At 42.7% G+C, this 12,500-nt stretch overlaps 1 protein-coding gene across 5 annotated transcripts in view; it reads right to left on the bottom strand.

Annotated features, from left to right (window-relative positions):
• LOC125041578 (titin-like) overlaps positions 1-12,500 on the bottom strand; it is a 284,691-nt gene that overhangs the window by 197,122 nt on the left and 75,069 nt on the right. For 2 of the 5 annotated variants that reach the window (XM_047636616.1, XM_047636617.1), the window contains exon 1: positions 9,642-10,184. The exons of 2 other annotated variants lie outside the window; for them this stretch is intronic. In XM_047636616.1, coding sequence (XP_047492572.1) covers positions 9,642-9,731 — 90 coding nt within the window. In that variant the 5' untranslated portion in view covers positions 9,732-10,184. Of the gene's footprint in view, positions 1-9,641; positions 10,186-12,500 lie in introns of those variants that run through there. One more of the 5 variants, XM_047636621.1, reaches the window with a different exon arrangement.

Genomic DNA, 12,500 nt, shown 5'->3' with positions numbered 1-12,500 from the left:
TTAAGCACGGGATTTTTTTTCTTTTCTTTTTCTTTAGTTATTTCTCTTAAGCACAGGATTTTTTTTTCTTTTCGTACTTTCTTTATTTCCATTTTTCTTTTTCTTCCTATCTTCCATTTTTTATTTCTTTCATTCTTTCGAGGTTTTATGTTGTTAGGAACGTCGGCAAAAATATATATATTTTACGTGAATGCTTCGCTATAATAAAGGACATTCTATTGGCAATTGAATTAGATATTTCTGAATGAAATATGGCCAAGTCGTGAAAAAGGGACAAAAGAAAGTTATTTCCAGCTTTAAATAAAAAAGAATATATATATAATAACAATGATAACATCAATAATAATAATGATAACAAAAATATTGATGCAACAATAACAACGATAACAATAATAATAACAACAATTAAAATCAATAAGAAACATCAACAAAAACAATAACAATAGCATCGACACCACCTATTACAACTAATAAAACCACAACAACAACAACGAAAAGACGAATAACCAAACATACCACCAACCATACCACCCACCCACACCCACACCACGCCCCCCTCCCCCTCCCCCTCATCAAACACAGTCTCATCTCCTAAACAGTCACGTATCTTAGCCCAAAACCAGTCTACACCCCCCCCCCACACACACACACACACACACCCTCCACAGTCACAGTCACAGTCACAGTCTCATCCCAGCAGGTCGCTCAAATAACAGCGGTCGGGAATATCTGAATAACTTCTAATTTCTACAAGGCACATCCGGGAAGAAGAAGGAGGTGGGGAGGGGGGGAGATGGGGGAGAGGGGAGAGGGTGAAGGGGGAGAGGGAGGGGGAAGGGGAAGGGGAGATGGGGGAGAGGGGGGAGGGTGAAGGGGGAGAGGGAGGGGGAAGGGGAAGGGGAGATGGGGTAGAGGAGGGAGGGTGAAGGGGAGAGGGAGGGGGGAAGGGGAGGAGATGGGGGAGAGGGGGGAGGGTGAAGGGGAAGATGGAGGGGGATGGGGATACGAGATGGGGGGAGAGGGGGTGGGGGAGGAGGGGAGAGTCCAAGCTGTCCACAAATGCGTTAATTTTTTTTTATCTCTTTCTCTCTCTCTCTTCTCTCCTGTGTCATCTCCGTCGGCATCTTTGGGTGTCTTTAAATTTCGTTCTGTTTTGTTTGTTTGTTTGTGCTTTTGTCTGAATCCTTATCTGCGTGTATTGACTTGGTTTTTTGTTTTCTCACTCAATACTCTTTCTTATCTTCTCTTTCTTTCTCTACCTTTCTCCTACTCTTTCTGTCTCTCTTTCTCTCTTTCCTATTTTCCTATTTCCTCCCACCTACCCCCCCTGCCCCTGCCACTTTATGTTTCTACTTCTATCTCTATTTCCATCTCTATCTTTATCTCGATCACTGTCTCTCTCTATCTTTCTCTCTATCACTGTCTCTCTCTCTATCTCTCTGTCTTTTTCTTTCTCTATCTCCATCCCAATGTCCGCCTCCATCTTAATCTCCATCTCTCTCTCTATCTCTAATCTTTATCTCTCTCTCCCTCTCGTCTCTCGTCACCGCAAACGTCAATACTCCCCCCCCTCCCTCCCCTCCCCCTCGCCGTCGCTGTTGCCAAAGAGAGCGCAGCGTAATTTCGGTAAAGTGCTTTGCTAGACTGACTTACGTGGACTTAGAACATGTAAGTAAAGAAAAAAAGAAAGCGAAGAAGACTGAGAAGAAGAAGGAAAGGAAGAAGAAGAAGAGAAAAGAGGAGAATGTAGGTATAGATTGTCAAAAGTTGAGAAGTATTTTGGGTGACGCGTATTTCTAGTATATCATTGCTGGACTGCAAGCAAACGTGCCTTTTAGAACGTATGTACAGAATATCTAGACCTTATTCAGTGACAACAACAATAACAATTCGATGACAACAACAAACATTACATATCCTAATTCACACAGTAACAACAAAAATTACACCATCAACAACTGCCACAACTTACTACGTATATCCCAATGCAATAAAACAATAACAGCAATAACAACTTACATTACGTATCTTAATCCACCAACAACAACCCAAAAGGGAGAAATCAAGCAAAACAGTGAAGAAACCAAGAGCGCAGACAAATCCCGCCCTTATAGACACGGGGGCAAGAAAGTTCTTTTTTTTTCTCGATCCTTCCCTCCTTTCCCTTCTCTACCCCACCCCCCTCGCCCCTTCCCATCTACCCTTGCCCCTGCCCACGTCCCCTCTACTTCCCCTCGCCCCTTCCCCTTCACCCCTACCCTTACCCACATGCCCTCTACCTCCCCTCACCCCTCACCCCTACCCCTACCCAAATGCCCCCTACTTCCGGTTGCGGTTCGACAGGGGCATCACTCATTACGGAAACGGTTCATAAGTTCGAAGCGTAATTGCATTAATGAGCCACAACGACCTTTAAGACCGATTTCCGATGATGATGATGGTGCGTGGCGGATCCTCGTACCACTGGCGGATATTTAAACGTAAAATCACGTACCCTGTGTATATATAGGCTAATGTGCTTAAAGTATGTGCGTATGTACGTAAAATTAAAAATAAAAACTTCCACAGCATAAACAGACTAAAAAAAAAGTAACGTTTCGAACTAATCAGGAGGTAAATTTTGAAAATATCAACATTTACTTTGACACGTATATAGATACACCAATTGAATTTTCAAAATATCGAAACTTATTTAGTGCATGACGTCATCTTATCTATGTTTCAATTAATCTTTACGTGGAAACATTACTGCATCTGTTTATATTTATGTTATTTGTACGTAATTTGTCGTTGACTTAGACTACAAGGACCACAATCTCACATTCCTCAACGATACAGGTGAACGTGCAATTTGTATTATGTGTAATCTTCGCGTGATCATAATCTCTTTAATAGCTGTGACAAATTGACTACACTATTTATTTTTCTCTCCCTCTTTTTCACTTTAAAAGAAATCGATCAGGTACCACTTTTTTCTTACGCAAAAAACAAAACAAAACAAAAAAACTTTACACCTTCTTTATGTTTTTCTTCACATGTCGAATATATCTTCAACTCACTCAACAAATCCATAAAACCGACATTCATAATTAAAAAAAAACACAATTACGAACTCTACTTTTCCTTTAAAACGAAATCAAAAGTCAACGAACAGGTTATGGAAAGTTGAACTCGCTCGTATTTCCGTATTTCGTTTCCTTTCCCCCAGATATATTTCTTCGATCTTGCACCACTGTTTTATATCGTTCCATTCCCCTCATTATGTGCAATTATGAGGTGTAATGAATGAGCCAAGACGATTTCTTGATCATATGAGGCAAGATGGGATGATTTTATTTGCATACGAGAAAGAGGGAGAGAAGGGAGGGGGAGTGAGAAAGAGAGATATATAGATAGATAGACAGAGAGATAGATAAACAGAAAGATAGAAAGATAGAGAGAGAGATGGTATTCTAGAACAAAATACAATTAAATACATGCCACTCGATCTCTGCGGTCTTGTACAAGTCTATGAATATACATAGTCACGCACCCAATGTATAAAGGCCAACAAAAATGGAAACACATACACACAATTTACACACTTCAAAAAAAAGGAAAAAAAAGGGAAAGTGCCAATACACCTAAACGACCCGCATCCACCCAGGTACCCACACGACCCGCCACCTCGTAGGTACCCACACACGACCCGCCACCTCGTAGGTACCCCCCCACGACCCGCCTCCACCCAGGTACCCACACGACCCGCCGCCCCGTAAGTACCCCCACACGACCCGCATCCACCCAGGTACCTTCACAGACCTTGGCCGCCCCGCTCGCTACCCGACTACCTTTACCTCTCGTCCTGTAACCTACTTCTCGTGTTTGCTGCAGGATGTTGCCTGAGATAACACGGCATGAATTCGTCGGTGGAGTGAGTTGTAAGATTTTTTTGCAGGTTTGTTTAGTGACGATACGTTGTTGGGAGAAGCGTTTGCGTGAATGCGTATATGTATATGTACATGTATACGTATGTATGTTTATATATATATAATATATAATATACATACATACATACGTGCGTGCGTGTGTGTGTACGTACGTGCATGCATGTCTGCATACCAGAATCAATCCTGATCATCCATTTTTTGCCAATTTCCCTATTAATTTGCATCACTTCCTCGCCTTACCCTTACCCTTAGCCTCCCCCTCCCACAGCATCCCTAAAAAGGTCAGGCACGAGATATTGCAACTCTCCTCAGAGCCTAAAAAGGCTTAGGTTGCAAGGCTACTGTACCGTTACCAAGTGTCCAGTAGTTTGAAAGTAGCAACGGACCGGTTTGCAACTGGATTCAGCATCTAAACTATTCATCCGCAAATGCAGTAGCGCTGTAAATAACTAACGAAATACATTTATCATTATATCTATTCTATTTATGGTTGTATTTCATTTACATAAGAGAATATTCCGAGTATATATCCCTTTATTACATGTCTTTCAAACAGCGAAGCATGAATGGGTTAGATAGGATAAAGGAGAAATAGTTAACAAATAAATATATAATAGAAGTTTCGATAGACAGATAGATAAAGGAAGAGGATAAAAAAGTGAATAAGAGTAAAGAGTACAACACGCGTGGGTGTCGAACTATACTGAAGATGCTCAATAGGCGAAACAAATATAAAAAAAAAACAGAAAAAATGAAAAAAACTGAATATAGAATTCAAAAAAAGAAAAACAAACACTAAATATAAAAAAGAGAAAAAAAATATATGATTATTAACAGAGGATAGTAACTCGGGAAAACACATTTCTTAAAGTTGGATCGGTGACAATGGAAAAAAAAATAATAATAAAACGCATAAAAAAATGAAACACAAACATTTTCTCGAAATACGACAATGGAAAATAAACAAACCCAACACCCCACAAAAAAATAAACGAATAAAAATAAAAAAACAGACCATTTAACAAACAAACAGACAGCCGATGAAACCCTGTCAGCAATCAGTCAACACGCGGGAACAGTCACAGTGACAGCCACCTCCCCTCCCCCCCCCCCCTACACCCTGAAAACAGCCAATCATTTCCTCTACCGACGGAGAGGCATGGGAATCCTAAACACAATCACCCGACACACAAAAATATAATTACGAGGCTTCATCATATCACGTAAACAGTAAACCTCGGAGCTCGTAATCACAGAAATGAATATACCCTCCCACCCACCTCCCTCCCTCCCTCCATCCCTCCCACCCACCTCCCTCCCTCCCTCCCTCCCTCCCACCCACCCTCCCTCCCTCCCTCCCTCCCACCCACCTCCCACCCATCTCCCTCCCACCTCCCTCCCTCCCTCCTTCCCTCCCCCTCTCCCCCATCGCCCAGATACACTAAAATTATGAGATATTGTGGCAAATAAAATGATGGAGGTGAGGTGTAACGATGGAGAATTTCTGACGACGTGTTTCTTCCGTGCCAGGTGCCGGTATCGCAAGCCACGCCCCCTTCTTTCGTGTCGTGCCCACGTCCGTGCGATTATGTTATGACACGAAGGTCTTCAGCTGTTTGTGAATCTTCGTCAACGGGGGAATAACTTTATTAGATATTTGAGATTTATGAATAGGGAGGAATGATACAAAGGAAACGGTAATACAAAACTTAATTATAAGCCTATATCACGCGACGGTCATCAGCTGTTCGTGAATCGCCATAAACAATCATATATATATATATATATATATATATATATATATATATATATATATATATATGTTTTTTTTTTTTAAGAATTAGTAATACGAAGGAATGATAAAAATGCCAATAGCAATGAAAACAGATTATGAAGACCACAAGTATTTATTCATAGAATGAGATGAATGATAAAATGAGAACAATACAGTTTAAATCAAATCAAAATATTTTCGAACTAACTGAATGTTTCTCTTCTTCATCTATAAAGTTTATAAACCATATCTTAAACTAGACACGATATAAAGTTAGTTTTTTACTTCTATCAATCCATCCATTTCTCATTGTTTTCATCAATTTTTATCTACTTTTCACTGAGCTTATCTAGAAACTCCATGAACTCCTCAACATGTAAAATTTACGTAAAACACAAATTAAGTAAAACGATGACCCGGTGTTGTAACGAAACAAAAGGTCAAGCTCACACAAACAAGATTTTCGGAAACGTTACGAAATTAAGTATTTTGATGCATTCGTTGTCTATATTGAGAAAACGGTGGTTAACATTTAAACTTCTGGATTATCGACCGTAATAATGATTGGTATTGATGATGGTGATAATGATTATGATGATGATGATGATGATGTTGATGATGTTGATGATGATGATGATGATGATGATGATGATGATGATGATGATGATGATGATGATGATGATGATGATGATGATGATGATCATGGTGATGGTAGTGATGATGATGATGATAATTATGACGACGACAACAACAACACTAAACAACAAACAACAATGATGATAGTAATAATGATAACTACGAAAACAAAAATGCTATTGACAATATTTATAATCACAAAACAAATACAAATAAATAATACACCTAGAGAACATCCCCATGACAACACCAATATCCCGAAACCTCTAAAATGACAAGCCGGCAACAGTCACAAAACACACACACACACACAACACTGTAAATATAAATCATTACAGTCGATGTTGACGAGTTCTCAAAGACGACCCACTTACTGGTCAGCAGGGACCCACCCCGCCCACCCCCGCCCACCCACCCCAAGCTGACGTCCACTCCATGTTCACAACAAATGACACCCACGACACCCACTTTACCCACTCTATCTACCCTACCCTGTCATTTGCTACTAATCTGCCTTCTCATCCACTCTGCAGACTTCGCCTTTCATCCACCCAACCCACCCACTCTCTTCATATAACCTGCCGCCCACTCTATCCACCCATGGATTCTCTCTCTCTCTCTCTCTCTCTCTCTCTCTCTCTCTCTCTCTCTCTCTCTCTCTCTCTCTCTCTCTCTCTCTCTCTCTCTCCCTCTACCCACTACCCATTTCACCCACGCGAATCTAATATCCACCCACCATCCATCAGCATCCATGCTCCACATATGACCCATCAACCATTCCATCCAATCACCAGCCACCCATCATCCACCGAAATCCACTCTCTGCATATTACCTGTCATCCATTCCACCTATAAACCACTCACCCACATTCACTCTTAACATCTAATCCATCATCATATTCTACACATTCTCTACACATAACCCACCACCACATTCCACCCACCCACACCCACTCTCCACTTACAACCCACCATCGCTTTCCACCCATTCCACTCACCCACGCCCACTCTCCACACATAACCCACAACCACATTCCATCACATCCCACCCATTACACCAACCACCCACCCACCCACCCACACCCACTCTTAACACACAAACCACCACCACGTTCCATTTATCCTCCACACATAACCCACCACCACACTCCACCCACACCACGCCAACTCTCCACACCACCACACTCCACCCACACTCTACACCACCACACTCCACCCACACCACGCCCACTCTCCACACCACCACACTCCACCCACACCACGCCTACTCTCCACACCACCACACTCCACCCACCCACGCCCACTCTCCACACCACCACACTCCACCCACACCACGCCTACTCTCCACACCACCACATTCCACCACATCCCCCCCCCCCCTTCTCCACGCATAACCCACATTCAGACCCTCCCACAGCTCATCGTAATTACTATGTTACTGTTCTGTCGCATAACGTCTTGCATGCTAGATCGACGTGTCTCGAGACCGTGCATGAGAAACGGGGAGAAAAAAACGTAATACAAGCTGTCAGCGATTCATGACGTCATCATCTTTCTCGTGAACGTGGTTGGTTAAAAAGAGAAAGAAAGAAAAAGAAGAGGAAGAAAACACGTAAAAGAAGAAATGAAGAAAAATCATATCCGACAGATTAATTCCGGTAAAATAATATCAGAAGAGGAAGGGAAAGAAGATGAAGAACTAGAAGAATCAGAAAGAATCAGAAGAAGAAAAAATAAGATAAATAAAAAAAAATCGTGTCTGGCAGTTACCTGAAATTAATAAAAGTTCCGTTTTTAATACGTCCAGGTATCTATAATTGTCAGAATACCGTTTCTTAAAATTTCCAAGTTACTAAAACTGTTAAAATAGCGTTTGGATCACCGCTCATTCTTAAGTCTGAAAATACAGTTTAAATAACTTCAGACAACAATAAATTTCGTCTGTCTGTTTATCCATATCTATATCTATCTATCTGTCTGTATATCTAAATCTCTATCTGTCTGTATATCTAAATCTCTATCTGTCTGTATATCTAAATCTATCTGTCTGTATATCTAAACCTTTATCTGTCTGTATATCGAAATCTCTATCTGTCTGTATATCGAAATCTTCATCTATCCATCCGTCTGTCTATCTACATCTATATCCATCTACTGTCAACATCTATACCGTATATATAACTTTACGTATACATTTAAGACACGTAATATATACCTACGACAATCACGAAAAACTCACTCGTTAAGCATACCCACCTGTCATCACAAAACAATTATCCATCACCATAGGCAATTAACTACGGACTAAACGAAGGGAAAATTAACATCCTACGCTAAAGCCGCCGTGAATTTAGCATCTGTACTCTGTCTACGGTCGTTCCCCCAACAGCTGTAGGCTCAAAGGTTCAAAGGTAAGTCTAAACAGAAAGTGAACGGGGCGGCTTCATGGGAGTCAAAAAGATGTCAAGTTTGTCCAGCGGGTTAGATTGAGAGCTAGGGGGGGTGAGGTGGGTTGGTACTGGGTTGGTGGGCGGGTAGTGGATGAGTGGGTTAGGTGGGCAAGGAGGGGGAGGGTAAAAGGCAAGGTATCAGGTGCACGCTCTCGGGCACAGGTGAGCGATGAATGGGGGGCATGGCAACAACATTACGTACCTGTCTTCGACTCGTAAACATGACTGGGATAAAACGTGAATCTCTATAAAGGCTTATGTAGAGAATATATATTCCTATGACTCGGATCTCGTTGCTATATAGACCTAAACTCACTCCAAATCTGTATTTTTGAGCCAAAACTTTCACCAAAGACCCTTTGATGTCCACATGCGATGGTTTCATTACTCTACAGGCCTAAACTCATTTAAATTCTGCATTTGTAATAAGACTTTCACAAGCAAAACCCTTCAATATTTCCATGGCACGCTCCCATTACTATATTGCAAGGCCTTCAACCTCCTTTCCCTTCGCACTCAATGTTGCAACGCGAAGTAACTGCTACGCTGACCTGACCATACAAGGAACAGGGTTGAAGGTTACTCTAAAAGATGCAACTTGATTTATTTTCTTTTTTTAGCTTACTGTTTTATTCAGGACATCATTCACATAACCTGGATGCAAAAGAAATAAACCGTAGGCAACGAGATTCATTTTACTTTTAAACTTACTTTGGCAGCTAAATAACAAGTGTGATTTGTAATCTCCCCCTAATTACACATTTTATACACATACAAATAAAAACCTATCATACTGAAATGATCTATCCCATTTATCCATTCTTTTTCCTCCCATCAAATTTCTCTACTTACTATTTTGGCTTTCTTGTTGAGCTTGAGGTATCCCAGCTTCCAGAAGAAAGGTTTCTTCAGGTACTGCAACGTGCTCGAAGCGTTCATCATCTTGGCAATGTTAAATCCACGACCAGAGGTTTAATATAGGATTCAATTATTTATACTTTGACACTTTGAGGGCACCACGAGGTCCCTGGATATCTGGATTGTTTTCTACGTGCGCGTTGAAGTCATTCCGTGTTGGGTCGACGAAGAGATATATCTATTTACATATAACAACAACAACAACACTAGATCGAGTTTTCACTTTTAATGATATTCAATTTTTTCAGCTCATGATATTCACCGATCATGAATATATCCTTTCTGTGTATATTCATCCCAGTAAAACTATCAATATCATCATTCCGCATCCAGTTCTAAAATCCCATGTAAAAGAATTTGAATATAATGAAAAAATTAAAAAAATAAAAGCGCGGAGGCGTCGGCGGGAATAGGTCCAGTGAGGAACCAGCAGAGCGTCACCGAACGTTCCTCCTCCTCCGACAAGAAGACACACACTGAGACGCGAACTCCACTCTGCCGCCGCCGCCGATCTCCCAGCGCGCCTCGAGGCACTCCGGGCCGCGCCGAGACTTTCTCTTAATTCTGTGTTTCCTTCGCTGCTTCTTGTTGCTCCTTCTTCTTGCCTCCTCTCTTCCTCTGCTCCATCTTGACTTCCCTCCTCCCTTTCTCTTTCTTCTGCTCTTTTTGAAATCTCCTTCCTCCTATTTCTCCCTTCCTCTGCTCCATCTTCACTAACCAAAAGCTTATTATTTTTCCCTTAAATTTCTTCATCTTAACTCCCCCCCCCCTCCTTCCTCTTTCTCCCTTCTTCTGATACTTCTCCTCTGCTACTCTTCTTTTGTCTTTCTTCGTCCTCCCACCTCTCCCTCCTCTTCCTCTTCCTCCTCTCTCCATTCTTCTTCCTGATTTCCCCTCCTATTCCCCCCCTCCGCGCCATCTGTCAACCTATCTAGGCTTCTCATATGATATGTGAGCCCGCGTAGGGATTTACTAAGACGATAATCCATCCTTTTGAGATGTAAATATTTGTCTTAATGAACTTGAAGTGAGCAAGTCTTATCTCCACTTCCACCTTTGATCTTCATCTACTCCCTCTTGCCTTCCTTTCTTCCTCTTCTTCTCCACCTCCACCTCCACCTACACCAGTACTACCACCACCACCTCCACCTCCACCTCCAACCCCCTCCCCCTCCCCCTCCGCCCTCCCCTCCTCCACCTCCACCTCCACCTCCAACCCCCTCCCCCTCCGCCCTCCCCTCAACCCCCTCCCCCTCCGCCCTCCCCTCCTCCACCTCCAACTCCAACTCCCTCCCCCTCCGCCCTCCCCTCCTCTACCTCCACCTCCAACCTCCACCTCCCTTCCCCTCCCCCCAACCCCCCTTCCCCCTCCCACCCCACCCCTCTGCCCCCTGCCGGCTTTTGACTGACACATTCCTTAGCTTATGTAACGAAATCATTGTAATTAGGTTGGGTTTCCTGCTTAGGAAAACCGTCTTGACATGTCCTTAATAATCCTCCCGAAAAAGAAAGTTTCTCTGCTCTCTAAGGCAGGAAGGGAAGGAGGGAGGAAGGGAAGGAGGGAGGAAGGGAAGGAGGGAGGAAGGGAAGGAGGGAGGAAGGGAAGGAGGGAGGAAGGAAAGGAAGGAGGGAGGAAAGGAAGGAGGGAGGACGGGAAGGAGGGAGGAAGGGAAGGAGGGAGGAAGGGAAGGAGGGAGGAAAGGAAGGAGGGAGGAAGGGAAGGAGGGAGGAAGGGAAGGAGGGAGGAAGGGAAGGAAGGAGGGAGGAACGGAAGGAGGGAGGAAAGGAAGGAGGGAGGAAGGGAAGGAGGGAAGGGAAGGAGGGAGGAAGGGAAGGGGGAGAGGGAATGAAGAGAGGGAAATAGGGGAGGGCAAGAGGGAAAGGGAGGTATTAGATGGAATGAGGGGAAGGGGGAAAAGCAGAGAGACGAAGAGAAAAAGAAAAGAAAATAGGGAAAGATGAGAAAGAAGGAAAATGGGGGAAGAGTTGAAGGGAAAAAGGAAAAGAGAAGTAGAGAGGGGATGAGGAGACAGAGACAGAGAGGGGAAGAGGGAAGAGGAAAATGTAGGAAGGGGGAAGGGAGAGGAGGAAGGGGGAATAGGATGGCAGTGAATACAAGTTTCCAAAGGCATCGTCATTAGCATTTTTTTTCCTCCTTTGATTAGAACCAACACTAAGGGTTCGGAAGAAGAAAAATAATGAAAAGAAGAATGAGGAAAATATCAAATACATAAATAAACCGATAAAAAAGCGAAATTATACATAAACCTAAACAAAGCAAAACGTAAAAAAAAAAAAATAATAATAATAATTAAATAAATAAATAAATAAAAAAAAACGATATCAAAACACACACAAAAACAAAACAACAAACTACTCCCCCCACCCCCCACAACCCTCCACCAATCAGCCCCCACTACCTCCTTTAAAAAAAAAAATATTCAATCAATAAATACAAAATAAATAAACAAATACACCAAAAAAAAACCCAGCAACAACAAAAAAACAAGAACACCCAAACAGCGACATGAGTAGACATGCTCTCCCTCCCCTACCTCTCCCCCTCCCCACTCCCCTACACACACACCTGCGCCTTGCCTTCTTGCGGCAAAGGAAAAGAAAAGCCGACCGCAGTTCGCTGTGACACTCTGACACGCCGGAGATTTCTATCGACGTTTTCGCCCCGGCGGGAGCTGTATGGGTGGCATTTACGGTGAAAATAGACGTTTGGGCGAGACTGAATATGGGGAAAATAGACTTTTGAGCAGGTCACGGTGAAAATAAACTTTTGGG

Source organism: Penaeus chinensis, chromosome 30, assembly GCF_019202785.1.
Source record: "Penaeus chinensis breed Huanghai No. 1 chromosome 30, ASM1920278v2, whole genome shotgun sequence".
Classification (NCBI taxonomy): domain Eukaryota; kingdom Metazoa; phylum Arthropoda; class Malacostraca; order Decapoda; family Penaeidae; genus Penaeus; species Penaeus chinensis.
Note: the sequence above shows the minus strand (reverse complement) of the source record. Positions and strands in the feature narration are given on the sequence as shown.